The following is a 16,448-nucleotide window of genomic DNA, read 5'->3' on the forward strand; positions in this document are numbered from 1 at the left end:
CTTATCTGTTTCATATCCACAATCAGGGCAACATTATAACTTTTGTGGCTCCTTGCTACTTGTCCTCATGAGTCCTTCTATGCCATAAAAAATACTGAAGATTATATATTATGAATGCATTGGTATAAGAATGACTGTACTCCAAGTTGGATTTGGGTTGTATTCATTTTTTCCTTCTTATTTAAAGGAAATTAACCATTTCATATGCTCCTAAAATTATTGTGGGTCTAGACACTGTGCCTTAATGGGTGTGTTGGCCCTGCCCACACTATATATATGCCCCTGAAGAAATGTGATTCAGACAGGATAATTGACTGTCCCAAGTTTAATCAACTAAGAAGGGGAATAAATCTCTCTACACTATCACTAGATATTTTTATGTAAATATCTAATCACAAGATTCATTTATCACGAGTTTTCATTATTTGCCTCCAGAGTTTCTTCATGACATTTTTCACTTCTGCATTTCTGAGGGTGTAGATTAAAGGGTTCAGCATGGGAGTTACTATGGTACAAAACACAGTCACAGCTTTGTCAGCAGGAAAAGAGGTCATGGGTCTCAGGTACAGAAATGAACAAGGTACAAAGAATAAGATGACAACAGTGATATGAGAAACACAGGTAGACAGGGCTTTGCGACGCCCTTCAGAGCTATGGGTCCTCAGAGAGCACAGGATGACAATGTAAGAAGCAACCAGCATAGAGAAAATGAGCAAACAAAGCGATCCACTGTTGGCAGCAATCAGGGGCCCCAAAGTGTGAGTGTCTGTACAGGCTAGCTCCAGGAGAGGTATTAAATCACACATAAAATGGTCAATGACATTGGGGCCACAGAATGGTAACTGCACCATGAACAAAACCTGGATCCCTCCATGAAGAAAGCCTATAATCCCAGCCGTTCGCAGCAAGAAAGCACAGACAGTTGGGCTCATGATGGTCATGTAATACAAAGGCTTACAGATGGCTACATAGCGGTCATAGGCCATGGCAACTAATAAGATGATCTCTACTCCACCAAAGAAATGTTCAGTAAAGAGCTGAGTCATGCAGCCATTGAAGGAGATGGTGTTCTTGTCAGAGATCAAGTCAAAGATCATTTTGGGTGCTATGGAAGAAGAGTAGAAACCATCTATAATGGACAAGTAGGACAGAAAAAAGTACATGGGAGAACCCAGGGCTGGGCTGATGAAGATGGTGACTGAGATGAGCAGGTTACCTGCCAGTGTGATCAAGTAGGTGACTAAAAACACAGCAAATAAGAAATTCCTCAGTTCTGGATTCTGGGTCAGGCCCAGCAGAATGAATTCTGTGACATTGCTCATCCTTTCCACAGAGTCAGCTTGGGTTATGTTCCATCGGAAAAGATCACATGTTTCATCTGGAGAGATCACAGAATTTCTGAGTAGCGTTTTTAATTCAACACTGAAATCTTCCATCACCTCTTTAGTCCTGGCGTCTAGAATTAATGGAACCATACTTTCCACTCACCTCAACCACTTTCGAAATAGTTATAAAAAGGGATAGAATGAGGTTAAGTTTTCTTATTCATATAATTTGAATAGTGACAGAAATAGAATAAAAGCAAGGTGTTATTACGATTATGGACTTTTGATTGACTTCTAATCTCTGGCTGTAAAACGTTGCAGATGGATTTCTTTCAGTATTTTTTGGGATAAATTTCATTAATAACAATTATTTTGAGGTTATATATGCCCATTGGCATGAATATTTATATGTGTAGGAACATAGTATTCTTTAAAATGTCACCTGTATATCAGATAGGAAAATGCCATCCTTAATATTTCTATACCAGCAGTGTTCTTTGAGCTGGGATCCCTTTTTGTCAAATTAATGCACATACACAGAGACAGAGCTGAAGATGGAGTGATTCCTCCTTCGAATGCCAATGGACTGTCTTTCCAACAGCTCTTTGAGCCACATTCACTAGGCTGCCCTGGATGTTGTATCTGACTCCACATGACTAATATACACTCTTCTCACATCTTTGGATGCAAATATTTAAGTGGTACAAAGTTCCCTGAAAACTCCTCAGTATTTATTAAATGAATTTTCTGTGCAAATGATCTTTCTTCACATACAGAGTAATGTTTTGAAAAGATTTATAATCCTAGTCACATTTTACAAATGGAATTAAATGAGTCATGGAATTTCCCCAAATTTCTTATTATTGAGACAGATATGTTTTGTAAGATAAGTTTTTCTTTTGACACTGAGTTTAATCAGTCAAGATGAACTTTAAGTTTTCATTGCTAATTGGTGGAAAAATTGAATATACGAAGAATATATTCTTTTTTTTGAATGATCCGTACATGGATTTTCAATAGTTAGTACATGTTCCAAAAGATCATAGAATATTTTATTGCGTCTCCCCCTTTCTCCTTTCCCTAAATACATAACGATATATTTTTCCTCAAAACGTTCTGGACACAGAAGTCAGCATCATGACCTTTTAGCTTCAATAAAGGTGAGAAAAGATATCTTTTGTTTTCCAGAAAGCTCAGTCTCTTTAGTTGTTTCTTCTCTATCTGTGGCTGCCATAGGTGGCAACCATGTGCTTCATCATCCTTACTAGGTTTAATCCACAAATTCTGACTTCAGTGTGGCACATGGAAGTAATGAAAAGGGGAAACAATTTCAAATTATCACATGTAGAAACCTATTGAAGCAGTCTACTTCTTCATACCTGTTAACTACAATGTTATACAATTGACCTTAGTAGTTATCAACAGCATCTTCTGTAGGAAACTTATAGATCATGTTTGACTGGTATTTTCTTAAGTTTTATTTATTTATTTATTTGTGTGTGTGAGAGAGAGAAAGCTTGAGATAGAGATCATAAGCAGGGGGGAGGAGTAGAGGGAGAAACAGACTCCCTGTTGAGCAGGATGCCCACTACAGGACTTGATCCCAGGACTCTGGGATCATGACCTGAGCCAAAGGCAGATGCTTAACCAACTGAGCCACCAAGGGGCCATCTACTGGTATTTTCATGTCATCATGTTCATTTTTTAGAGAAAAATATTACCTTCAGTTCACAGCATCCAGCTGTTAAAACTATTTGGTGAAGATAATTTATGTAAAATAACTTAATCTGCTTAAGTTTGGGAAAAAAGATTTAGTTATTACTGACCTGTGTCTAGTTGATTGTGGATTCCACTGTTTGTAGATTGCACCCAGGCCTGGTTTTCTTCCCTTGGGGGCATAGCGCCACAGCTGCAAATACACTCTGAACTAACAAGTGGGTCACTGGAATTCTCTCTCACACAGCTCTCTAGTCTTGGTCATTGCAGTTTATTTTTGTTCCCATTATCGGTCTGAACTTACCCAGAATATGAGCTGTTTTAATTAGGAAACTTCAATACTCTAGGATTTAATTTCTACTCACTTTCTTGGCGTCTTTTGAGAGTACAGACACATCTTTGAAATACATATATTTTTCAGATTTCAGAACTATATTTAATTTAAAGTAAAAAGAATGGGGAAAAAGAAAAGAACTTCACAAAAAAGCTAGTATATGGAACTGTAACATACAGAAGTGCATTGAATCCACTTGATTGGATACATTTTTTTTTCAGATCCTGCCAAATTTATGTTTCCCAAGAAGTCCATGAGCAGTGTGGAGAGATTCTTTCATTCCTGCTTTTAACCCACTGAGCTTGGGTGCAGCGTCTCCCATATGAGTCTTCAGCTTGTTGGAACATTCTCTGCCTCTGTCATTTCGTTAAATGTCCTGTAATTCTTTCTTCACAGACTCTAGAGAAATATTTAAATAGACATTTACAAAGTGCAGAATTTGCTAATGCGTTGACCTCTCAAGTCCTCAGAGGATTAGTAATTGGTCCTGTTGGAATCTTTGCTGGAAGCCTCAGCCACCATCTCTTGCTTACTCCCATTTGGCACCCACAACCATCTTTAGAGGTCAGTTTTAGTAATGCAGTCAAGCTTTGGTTAAACATGTGTCTCTGGTTATAGTTTAGGGTGAGATTTTGTTCAGCTAAGTTGGAAAGCTTCATGAAGGGCTTTGTTGTTCATTTAGGCATTGTTGAGCCTGGCATAGGGTAGGAGGTGGTTTTAAGACATAGGTCAGAGTTCAGAGAATGGATTTCTCTCTGAAAATGTGATTGTTCTAAGTATATAGTTGTCCTGAGAATGGAAATGCCAGATTTCAAGGTTATGTGCTATGTTAGTCTGGGAGACTGACATTTTTATTAGTGGCTGACAAAGGAGACTCAGATGGCTGAATTCTCAGCTGCCAAAGATTGGGCATTTTATGAGTCATAGGTCTATCAAGTTCCTTTGACGTGTGTATCTAGATGAAAGATTATCGTGATGTGTTTATGGGAATATAGCTTTTCTCTCTATCACACATAGAAGGAATTGTGGAGATTTAGAGTAGTGTTTCCACTTGATAGGTGTTGAGAAAATCACACTGAAACAAATATTATATGTAAAGACATTCAGAGGTAGAGGATGGAAACACTAGAGAAAGGAGGCTCCACTACAATCTTTTCTCCCTCAGCTTCTGAGGTGTTGAGGAGCTGGTTGAAAACCTGCACAGAATCACCTTGGAAAAATCAACCTTTACCTTTAAGGAAACTGCTACTCTGCTGAAATCCCAAACCAGAAATGGAAGTAGTACCTTCGCCCTGTCCTTAACATTTAACAATTTTGCTCACTCACATTCTGTCCCTTTCCCAAGTTTTTTTTTTAATTGTGGTAAAATACACATAATATAAAATTTGCCGTTTTAACCATTTCCACATGTACAGTTCAGTGATATTAGCTACATTCACATTTTTTTTTAAATGATTTTTTATTATATTATGTTAGTCACCATACAGTACATCCCCGGTTTCCGATGTAAGGCTCGATGATTCATTAGTTGTGTATAACACCCAGTGCACCATGCAATACGTGCCCTCCTTACTACCCATCACCGGTCTATCCCAATCCCCCACCCCCCTCCCCCCTGAAGTCCTCAGTTTGTTTCTCATAGTCCATAGTCTCTCATGTTTCATTCCCCCTTCTGATTACCCCCCTTTCTTTATCCCTTTCTTCCCCTACCGATCATCCTAGTTCTTATGTTCCATAGATGAGAGAAATCATATGATAGTTGTCTGTCTCTGCTTGACTTATTTCACTTAGCATTATCTCCTCCAGTGCTGTCCATGTTGTAGCAAATGTTGAGAACTCGTTCTTTCTGATTAGCTACATTCACATTGCTGTGCAACCATCATCACCAACCATCTCCAGAACTTTTTCATCTTTCCATACATAAAATCCATATCCTTTAAGCAATCCCTGCCATTTTTTCCTTCCCCCAGCTTCTGGAAAACACTTGTTTGCTTTCTGCTTCTTTGAGTTGGACTATTTTAAATATTTCATGGAAGTGGAATTATGCAGTATTGCTTCTTCTAACGTTGGCTTCTTTTACTTAGTGTAATGCCCTAACGTTTCATCCATGTTGTCACATATGACAGGATTTCCTTCCTTTTCAAGGCTAAGAGTTTTCTATGTCTGTATATACTGTATTTCTTATTTTAAAGATAAGCATCTGTTGATGGACATTGAGGTTGTTTCCCCATCTTAACTATTGTGAATAATGCTGAAATGAACATAGGAGTGCAAAGAATTCCTTGAGATCCTGATTTCATTAGTTTTGGATAAATACCTGGATGTGGGACTGTAGGATCAAATGGTTTTCTATTTTAAATTTTTTGAGGAATCTCACCCTGTGTTCCATAGGATTTACATTCCTAGCATCAGTGAAGAAGGGTTCCCTTTCTCCAGATCCTCACTTAGTACTTCTTAAGTCTTCTCTTTTTGATACTGGCCATTTTAACAGATGTGAAATGATATATCATTGGGGTTTTGATTTGTATTTCCCTGATGATTAGTGATGTGGAGCATCTTTTCATTTATTGTTGGCCACTTGTGTATTTTCTTTGCGGTGATGTCTATTCAAGGCTTTTGCCTATTTTTAAATTGGGCTATTTTTACTATTGAGTTGTATGAGTTCTTTGCGTATTTTGGATACTAACTCAGTATTAAATATATGGTTTGCAAATATATTTTTCCCATTCCATAGGTTGCCTTTTCACTCTGTTAATTGTTACTTAGTTGTACAGGAGAGTTTTAGTCTGATGTAGTCCCATTTGTCTATTTATGTTTTTGTTGTCTGTTCTTTTGATGTCATATCCAAGATATCGTAGCCCAATCCAGTGTGGAGAAGATTTTCTGCCTTTTTCTTCTAAGAATTTTAGAGTTTCAGGGCTTCCATTTTAATTCCATTTTGAGTTGATTTTTTGAAGGTATAAGATAAGCATTCAATTCCATTCATTTGCATGTGGATATCCAGTTTTCCCAGCACTACTTATTGAAGAAATTATTCTTTTCCCGTTGTGTATCGTTGGCACCGTTGTCAAACATAGTTTAGCGTATGTATATACATGGGTTTTTTTGTGGGTTCTCTATTGTGTTGCGTTGTTCTCTATGTCTGTCTTCATGCCAGTATTTAGTATTTTAATTACTATAGCTTTGTAAGATAGTTTGAAATCAGGAAGTGTGATGCTTCCAGTTTTGTTCTTCTCAAGATATTTTTTGGCTATTTATGTTCTACCGTGGTTCCATATGAATTTTAAGATTGCTTTGTCTTTTTTTTAAAGATTTATTTATTTATTTTAGAGAGAGCAAGATTATGAGTGAGTCGGGGGAGGGGCATTGGGAGAGGATGAGATGTCAAGGAGACTCCCCACTGAGATAGGAGCCTGACTTGGGGCTTGATCTCACGGAGATCATTACCTGAGCTGAAACCAAGAGTTGGATGGTCAATTACTGAGCCACCCATGTGCCCCAGGATTGTTTTTTCATTGCTGTGAAAAATTCCATTGGGGTTTTGATAGGGATTGTACTAACTCTTGATCACTTTGGATAGTATGGACATTTTGACAGCATTGAATTTTACAACCCAAGAACACAGGATGTCTTTCCATTTATTTGCCTTTGTTTGTTTGTTTTTACCTTCTTTCATAAATGTTTTGTCATTTTCAATTTACAAATCCTTAAACTTTTTAGTTCAGCTTATGTCTAAGTATCTCATTCTTTTTTGGTTAATAGTAATTCTGGCCTTATAAAGCAAATTGAGATGTGTTTTTTAGTTTTTAAATTTTTAGAAGTGTTTGAGAAGGATTCTCATTTATTCTACTTTAATGTTGTGTAGATTTCACCAGTGTAGTCCTCTGGTCTTGGGCTTTTCTTTCTTGGGAGGTTTCTCCTTATGGATTTAATTTCCTTGCTCATTATTGTTCTGTTCAGATTATCTTCTTCATGCTTCAGATTTGGTAGATTGTATGTTCCTAGGAATTTACCTATTTGTTCCATTTTATACATTTTATTAGTGTATAGTTGTAGTAGTGTCTTATAATCCTTTTATTTCTGTGGTATGAGTTTTAATGTCCCCTCTTTCTTGTGTGATCTTTTCTCAGTCTAGTAAAGTTTGTCAGTTTTGTTTTACCTTAAAAAAAAAAACCTCCGTTTCATTGATATTTTTCTATTGTTTTTCTAGTCTCTGTGTCTTTATTTCTGCTGTAACCTTAATTATTCCTTTGTAGTAAACTTTGGACTTAGTTCTTTTTCTCTTTTCTTGAAGTATACTGTTAGGTTACTTGAGATCCATTTCTTTTTTCTTTTTTCTTTTTTTAAATTTAAATTCAGTTAGTCAACATATAGTACACCATTAGTTTTTGGGGTAGTGTACCATGAATCTTTTAAGATCTTTTTAAATGTAGCCATTCGTTGCTATAAATTTCCCTCTCAGTATTGCTTTTGCTGCTTCCCATAGATTTTGGTGTATACTTTTAAGTTTTGTTTGTTTTGACATGTCTTTAATTCTCCTTTTGATTTCTTCTTTGACCCATGGGTTGTACACTAATATGTTGTTTAATTTCAGTGTATTTGTGAATTTTCTAGTTTTCCATCTGCTATTGATTTTGTTTCACTTCGTTGTGTTTAGAAAAGATACATTGTATGGTTTCAATCTCTTAAGTTTTTCAAGACTTGTTTTGTGACCTAACACATGATCTATGCTGCATCATCTTCCATGTGCACCTGAGAAGAATGTATATTCCACAATTTTTCGACGGGATGTTGTATATATGTCTGTTAGGTCCTTTCCATAAATAGTGTTGTCCATTGGATTCTTTTTTTTTTTTTTTAAAGATTTTATTTATTTATTCGACAGAGATAGAGACAGCCAGCGAGAAAGGGAACACAAGTAGGGGGAGTGGGAGAGGAAGAAGCAGGCTCATAGCAGAAGAGCCTGATGTGGGGCTCGATCCCATAACGCTGGGATCATGCCCTGAGCCGAAGGCAGACGCTTAACCGCTGTGCCACCCAGGCGCCCCTGTCCATTGGATTCTTATTGATTTTCTGTCTATATGCTGTATCCATCATTGAAAATGGAGCATTGAAGTCTCTTACTATTATTGTTTTGTTGTCTATTTCTACCCTTATGTCTGTTAACATTTGCTTGATATATTTAGGTATTCTGATGTTGGGTGATTATATATTTATAATTATTTTATCTTCCTGGTAAAATGGTAAAAACTGACGCTTTTACTATTATATAAAGTCCTTATTTGTGATAGTTTTTGTTTTAGAGTTTATTTTCTGTGACACAAGTATAGTCCCTGCCATACTTCAGTCGCTGTTGACATGGAATATCTTTTTTTCATCACTTCACTTTGAGACAATGTGTGCTCTTAAAGCTTAAGTGAGTCTGTTTCAGACAGCATTGAGTGGGATTTAAAAAAATCCATGTACTCACTGTATGTCTTTTGACTGGGGAGTTTAACCTATTTCCATATAAAGTAATTATTTATAGGTAAGAATTTAGTCTTGCCATTTTGTTTTTTATGTGTCCTGTAGTTCTTCTGTCCCTCTTTTCCTTTCTTACCACCTTCCTTTGTGTCTTGTTGATTTTTTGGTATTGATATACTTTCATGATTTTCTCTCTTTTGGGAGAACTTTTGTCCTGGGTCAGATCGGGATCTCCTTTTCTTTGAGTTCTTTCTCTTAGAATGGCAGTCTGTGTATATCTCAGATTACTTCCCATTGCATTACCTTTCAATTAGTCTGAAGTTTGTCCTTCAAATTTGAATGCGTACTCTTTCATTCCGGCTTACTCAATTATCATTGACTCTCTCTTTTGTGCTTGATACTTTTGTTCCTATTAGCTAAGCCAGATATCCAAATAATAACAGCTACTTCAGAGGTGAAGTGTTGTATAGTATGTATTTGACAGAAAAATGTTCCACCAGTAATCTTCTGCCTGGGAATCATGTGCAAGATTGTTCTATGGCTGTACCTGGAAGAATTTTATATCCCTTTTGGGTTTTAGGCAGAGAAAATAATTTACTCTAGGAAGAGCCCAGATTCCAGTGTAAATGGTGCTCGTGGAATTGTGCAACAAAGCAGCATTAATTTTGGGATGAGTTCTCGCTCATTCTTTAAAACTAATTCATTTCTGGTTGATCTTTATTTCTCATCATAATAAATCTACTTTGACTATATAGATGTGATTGAAACTATGCATTTTCAGCTAAATACTTAGACATTATGCCTTTCATTGAAATATTTTATTGTCTAATTGGTTATATAATCTTTACTGGAAGCTTTACAGAGAATTGTTCCACTGAATACACAAACTCAGAGATTTTCTATACGTGTGACATTTTTATGCTGATTAACAATGTCCTTTTGATCCATAACTTGAAAATGCAGAGAGGGTTCTTATTGAAAGAGAACATCATCATCACTTAATCAAATATTGCTATGAAAGGGGAATGATTAAAGATTACAGAAAGCACAGGGAGCATAATACACTTAAACTCTCATATTTGGACTTCAAGACCATCATCCTTTCTATTAGTCCTACTTGTTCTTAAAAGATGAATAAAGTTTATTTATTTTTTCTTTTCTGGTCACGTGAATTATACCCAAGATTACTCTGTGGCTTCAGAACTTCCTCATGACATTTTTCATCTCTGTGGTTCTGAGGGTGTAGATTAAAGGGTTTAACATGGGTGTTATCATAGTATAAAACACAGCCACTGCTTTGTCTAATGGGGAAGGTGACCATGGATCAAAGGTACATGAACATACAAGATACAAACAATAGGACAACTACAGTAACATGGGAGGCACAGGTGGACAGAGCCTTACACTATCCTTCAGTACTTTGAGTTCTTTGGGAGTAAAGGATGAGGACATAGGTGGTGATGAGAATAGAAAAAATGAGCAGACACATCAGCCCACTATTTGTGGCAGCAAAAAGTCCAGAGATGTGAGTGTCAGTGCAAGAGAGTTTTAGCAGAGGAAAAAGGGCACAGATGGTCAATGACATTGGGGCCACAGAAGAGCAAGCAGACAGTAAAAAGGATTTGAATCAGAGCATGAAGGAATCCCCCAGCCCAGGCCATGGCCACCAGGTGGCCACACATTTGCCTGTTCATTGTGAGCCTGTAGCGTAGGGGCTTGCAGATGACCAGGGAGCGGTCATAGGCCATCACCGTGAGCAGGATGATCTCAACTCCTCCAAAGAAATGCTCTGCAAAGAGCTGAGTCATGCACCCACTGAAGGAGATAGTTTTCTTTTCAGTGAGTAAGTCAAATATCATTTTGGGAGCCATGGTGGAAGAGCAGCAGGTGTCTAGGAAGGAGAAGAAGGACAGAAAGAAATACAAGGGAAAGCCCAGGGCTCTGTGGTTGTTGATTGTCATGATAATGAGTAGGTTGCCAGGTACAGTGAGAAAGTAGATGACCGAAAGCACAAGGAACAAGAGTTTCTGCACATCTGGGTTCTGCGTCAGGCCAAGCAGGATGAATTCAGTCACGTTGTTTATTTGTTCTGTGAGTCCACTTTCACATCTGGATAATTGATGTGTCTGTGAATAGCACAGGGTTTGCAATTGTGTCAGATAAATTTTGATGAAGCAAATCATTTGTGTCAGGATTCTTTTCTGTGAGACTGATGGAAACCCCAAGCAGATGAGCTCAGACTTAACGTCGGGACATATTACTAGTTACATAATGAGCACATAGTCTCTTTTCCCTCTGAGAGACACAGACCCACAGACACATGCACACACACATTCACACATACACTCATGCATACACACAAATACAGTTACGAATGTAGGTCCCTTTTTGTAATTGCACATGGATGGATATTCTCTGAACAACTGCCATAGTATTTTCTACCCTAGGAAACCCAGAATGAGACGAGGATCAGAGGAGGAGCAGAGGCTTGAATTCATGAGAAGCTACTGCCCTATGTCTCTTCTCTAGTCACCTCTGCTGCTGAGGCTAAGCTGCAGTTGTTATTCTCGGTGTTTGTACCTTGTTTCTGGGTGACTCTAAAACATCAGGTGAATTCAGTTTGAAATTAGGAATGATGGAGTCATATTTCAGAAGACACTGAGCGAATGTTTGAGGCTCCGTTAAGATACACCAGCATTTGGATTTGTGAGCTTACAACACATTTAAACAGAATTGTCTAAGAGCATCAAACAAGAAAAAGGAAGAATATCCCAAAGAGGAGGAAACAGCTTGATGCAAAATCCTGCAGATTTACTTGAAACTTTAGAATTCACTGTTTGGACAATTTTGTTATGTGTACTTTCCAAGGGTATTTTGCATATAAAAAGTCAGATTAAGGAAGACTAGGAGAGACTCTCTGGATGTATTTAGAAAGCACGTTATTTAAAGGTGAGGAAACAAAAGCATCCTAATTAGTTGGACAGAGTGTGTTCTTTACAGTCAGACTTTTTCTTCACTGTGTTCTCACTGCTTAGCAGCCATGGAAGGATGTGTACAGACCTTAGTCTTCCTGTGTCTAAACTTTCTCCTGTATAAAAATAGGCAATATGTCAAATAGTGTAGGGAAATTGAATTATTCCATAGAGCAAAGTTTTATCCCAAAGGTAAAACATAGCTTTCTTCACACTCCAAATTCTTGATAAAGATGAGAAAACCCACAGATCATTATTCTTTTCCTTGAAATATTTGATTGTTATATTAAGAAAGAACATAGATGAAGAGAAAATAAATGAAGTATTGAAGACGTTCGTGTAACAACCATTTATATTCAGAAAAAAGGTTGAATGCAGAAACCTGTGTATCAGTCAATAGAAAAATACTATATTTGATAAATGCATTCAAAAGTTTTTTAATATTTCAAAAATACAAATAACTGAGCCCAAATATAACTGATGATGGGATAAGCGTAGAAGGAACCAAGCATGGTCAGATTACAAAAGAAGATTACTTTTAAGGAATATTTAAAGAATAAAAGAACCCAATACATACATGAACAAGTGGCTGCCTTGCCTTTGAGCCCCCTGTTAGATCCTCCTGAGGAGTCACCTGCACTCACAGCTGAACAGGTCCTTCCCTCTGATCAGTTTTTGGAGCATGTCTAACAAGCAGTTTGGTGTACAGATGGTGGCTCCAGTGTGGAGAGCCATCACTCAGTCTGGAAAGTTGCTGCATAGAGGCTGATTAATTGAAGAGAAAATATAAATGCATTCCGTGTTGTTGAGTTAAGAGTGGTGTTACTTGTGGTACCAGAACTGGATGGTAACTATAGTGATACAGCATGGCTTTTCTGAGGCTTGTAGTCAATGGACTGCCAATGCAGTCTGCCTCAGGGGTCTTGGATGACCGGAAGATGAGGGAAACCCAGGGTTATATCAAATGAAGGGTCTGAATAAAAATTAATTCAATAGGAAGAAGGAATTGCTGCTAGAAAGGGAGCCAGTCACTCAATAATAATGCAACTGTTATTTGGTTTAATACTGGTGTAACTGGTAGGATTAATTTGATTTCAACAAAATATAATACTGACACTGACGATCACATGTATTAGGAAGTTGAATTAACATCTCCCATGATGTTCATCCAATGAAATCTGATTGGTAGAGGAGGAACTAAAATGAGTTAACAATTAGTAATTGTTACCTTAAGTCAACATATTTCTACTTTTCATAAAATTTGAATTTCAGTAGTGGGAGGAGACAAAATAGTTCTCTAACTTTTGCATGCTTTTTTTAACAAGGTTATGATGGAATATTTGGTTAACTGAAATGCTTCTTTAAGAAAATGCCATTTTCTTATTTTTTATACAATTTATTAGCATTTTGGAAGTTATCTACTTTTTCCTGTTCTATAAGTGGTACAAAATATATAGGAGAAGGAATGATTATGAGTGATTTTGTCTTCACCAAGAGTCACAGTTTGAACTGTGTATGAAAGAGATATACTATGCAACAGGAGAGTCTGTTCTTATCTGTGGTTATGTTTGGCTTTCACTCTTGAGTGGGATACGACTGCAGGGATTTTAATGTGTTTTTCAACATCCCCAAATACCCAAGAGATTTTTTTTTTTTTCACTGATGGCATTTATTTTCATAGCTGGCTTAACCGGAGGGACATAATCACCTCATTGCAAACTTCTGCCTTGAGCTCTCCTGAAGCCAAGACTTACCTCATGCTGGTCCTGGTTCAGCTTCAGATGAAGCTTGATTGTCTGTGTGAACAAGGACTCTTGGGAGGTTATTTGGACACCTCTTGGACCTACAGTCTTGCCTGTACTTTGTTTCTTATTTCTCAGTATTGTTGGTCTTTAAATAATGCTTTCTCTGGCTATGCTTTGTGGGTTCTTGTGAGTCCTTTCAAATATGCAAACTTGCAAAACCTTTATAGTTGATGTCTCAACTAGAAGTATTTTTAGTGTTAGTAGCAAAAGGAGATCAATAATGATGCCATTCCACATTTTCTTATCTTCACCATTTCACAACATTTTAAACAGAGGTATGTTCCACTGTTTGAGACTTAAATTAATGAAAGAAATAAAGACCAAAAATACTGCCTCCAAAGCATGTAACTGAGTGGGTAGGTCAAGACATTGTTCACAGAAATTGCTCAACAAATTTGGCTGTCAACATCAGCATCATGGACATTGTCATCCTTATTTTTACATTATCCTATTTCATCCCATCTTTCTTGGGAACTGCAGCTAGACCTTTAAAAGATAAGTTTGATATCTTAGATATACTGTTGCTTGCATATATTGAAAAGATGGTCACTCAGGAAATTATGGCAAAACATCTATTTTTTAGAATTTATTATTGAAGTGTACATGACATACAGTGTTACGTTAGTTTCAGCTGTACAACATAGTGATTCAGCAGTTCTACACATTATTCAGTGCTCACCAGGATAAGTGTAGTCAGCCATCTGTCACCATACAACAGTATTACAGCATTATTGATTATATTCCTTATGCCGTACTTTTCATCCTCTTGACTTATTTATTTCTTAATGAAGTTTGAACCTTTCAATCCCATTTAGCTTTTTCACCTTTCCCCACACAACCACCTCTACCAACCACAAGTTTGTTCTCTTACGTAAGAGTCTGTTGGCTTGTTTGTTTTGGCAAAGTATTTATTTTTAAAAGGTCTTCATAGAGTGTGTGACCTATCCTGCTATAAAGTCCTGAGAGCATGAGAAATATCAGCATCACAGGATATTCGAATGCCTGCTTGTGAAATCACCTTATGAAGATGAGCTTCTGAGCACTTCCTGAGGAATCCCAAGCTCTGTACAGAGATTGGTCTGTTGCTCTCTGGCACTGGGCTCTCCCTTCTCCTCCTTTGAGAGCACCAGAAGGGAATCCATCATTAGTGTGAGCTTTGAAATTAGTTTTGCTCAGACATCTCAGAGTTGCTCCCACCAGGTCTCCCATTTGTTACTGCAGAGATGTTTAAGGGCATTTGTATCCCAGACTGGGGAGTTGGTGGTGGGCTAGCTTTTAGTGTGCAGAGATCTGCCCACAGGTCCCATTAGATTCCTTGCTGAGATAGTAACTCACCTCTATGCTCTCTCTACTTTTACCTAGATGACTTTTGTTATGACCTATTTTGAAGTGAAGTGAGGTTGGCACAGATGTTTGTTCTTCCTGTGCTTGTGGCTAGTGAATGATGGTTAGTAGTGGTGTTCTTGGGCTCCTGTTGTCCGTGGCAAAATTTCTGTCCTGGTGACATCACTGAATGTTGTAAGCATGTCTGAGCAATTTCACTCATTTTTAGCTGATTCATTTTTTCAATCTAAATCATTTAATTCTTACAACTTAAGATTGTAGGTAATGCCATTTCAATTTTACCGATTAAAAGAATCAGTGGAGAGATGATGCAAAATGCTTACATTGACAAAGCTAATTAATGCAGGAACAAGATGAGAAATCAAGCCTATGTGATCCAGAGCTCTTAATCTCTGACCTCAAAGCATCTGACTATTTCTGAAGCTCTCCTAGAATTTCATTATGTGCATATTATGAATTCTTTTCTGTAATCCAGATCCGTGGTCATTGTTGTTTAGTTTTGTGACACAGACTTGTTCTTACATCACTGGTTATTTCCTGCCCCAGCTGTTCAGACTCTTCCTCTGTCCACGTCTAAAACACGACTTTAACATACAAAGATTTTCTGCCTTAACTCTATAGACTTGATCACTTATATTTCTTTTGCATCAGCCAATTCTGCCTCTAATTCTTTCTGTAGACCACTTTATACTACAGGGAATGGTGGTAATGTAATTTTTAAAAAGTACCTTTGTGTTGAAATGTTCTCGACTTGGGAATGTGACAAGTAAGGAGATTTTTATGTCTGTGGTGCAGGAACATCTATTAACCTCTCAAATTTAGGAAGATAAGAAAAAATACATTTGGATGAAAGTCTTTTCTCAGGACTCTCTGGTGTTCTATACTTTTTTGCATGTATCATTACTTTTCCTCTTTTATTTGTCTTTTAAATAAGATTTTTACTTATTTATATGAGAGAGAGAGAGAGAGAGTGAGAGTACACAAGCAGGAGGAGGAGCAGAGGGAGAAACAGACTCCTTGCTGACTGGGGAGCCTGACATGGGGGATAGATCCCAGGACCCTGAGATCATAACCTGAGCCCAAGCCAGACACTTAACCAACTGAGCCACCCAGGCAGCCCTTCTCTTTTAAATTAAAACTACATTCTAGCTATAGTACTGGTTGAAGAGTGTTGAAAATATTGCTCCTGAATTATTTCATACACACAATCAGGGCAACATCATGACTTTTGTGTCCTCTTGCTCCTTTGTCTTCAGGAGTCCTTCTCCATAAAACATAATAATGATTATATTTTATGAATGAATTGTTATAATAATGACTATACTCTAAGTTGGATATGGCTGATATTCATATTTTCTTCTTATTTTAAAAATATTAATCCATTTCAGGGGCTCCTAAAATTATTCTGTGCTCTAGGCACCATGCCTACTGTACCTTTAGGGTACATTGACCCTGCCCACAATATATGTGGTCCTGAAGAAAACTGATC

At 37.3% G+C, this 16,448-nt stretch overlaps 1 protein-coding gene and 1 pseudogene across 2 annotated transcripts; both read right to left on the bottom strand.

Moving 5' to 3' along the window:
• Positions 1-401: 401 nt before the first annotated feature.
• On the bottom strand, positions 402-5,406 carry LOC123785149 (olfactory receptor 4C45-like). 2 transcript variants are annotated; one of them, XM_087855234.1, is made up of 2 exons: positions 5,390-5,406; positions 402-1,323 (listed from the first exon to the last, which is right to left on the bottom strand). In XM_087855234.1, exon 2 carries the CDS (start codon positions 1,320-1,322, stop codon positions 402-404), a length of 921 nt encoding a protein of 306 aa, XP_087711360.1. In that variant the 5' UTR covers position 1,323; positions 5,390-5,406. The 2 variants fall into 2 exon arrangements, with proteins under 2 accessions (XP_087711360.1, XP_045642819.1); XM_045786863.2 differs by lacking the exon at positions 5,390-5,406 and having other exon boundaries at positions 402-1,328.
• Positions 5,407-10,035: 4,629 nt separating this feature from the next.
• On the bottom strand, positions 10,036-11,021 carry LOC123784916 (olfactory receptor 4C5-like; annotated as a pseudogene).
• Positions 11,022-16,448: the final 5,427 nt, after the last annotated feature.

This window comes from Ursus americanus, chromosome 24, assembly GCF_024610735.1.
Source record: "Ursus americanus isolate L20-20 chromosome 24, mUrsAme1.1.p, whole genome shotgun sequence".
Taxonomy (NCBI): domain Eukaryota; kingdom Metazoa; phylum Chordata; class Mammalia; order Carnivora; family Ursidae; genus Ursus; species Ursus americanus.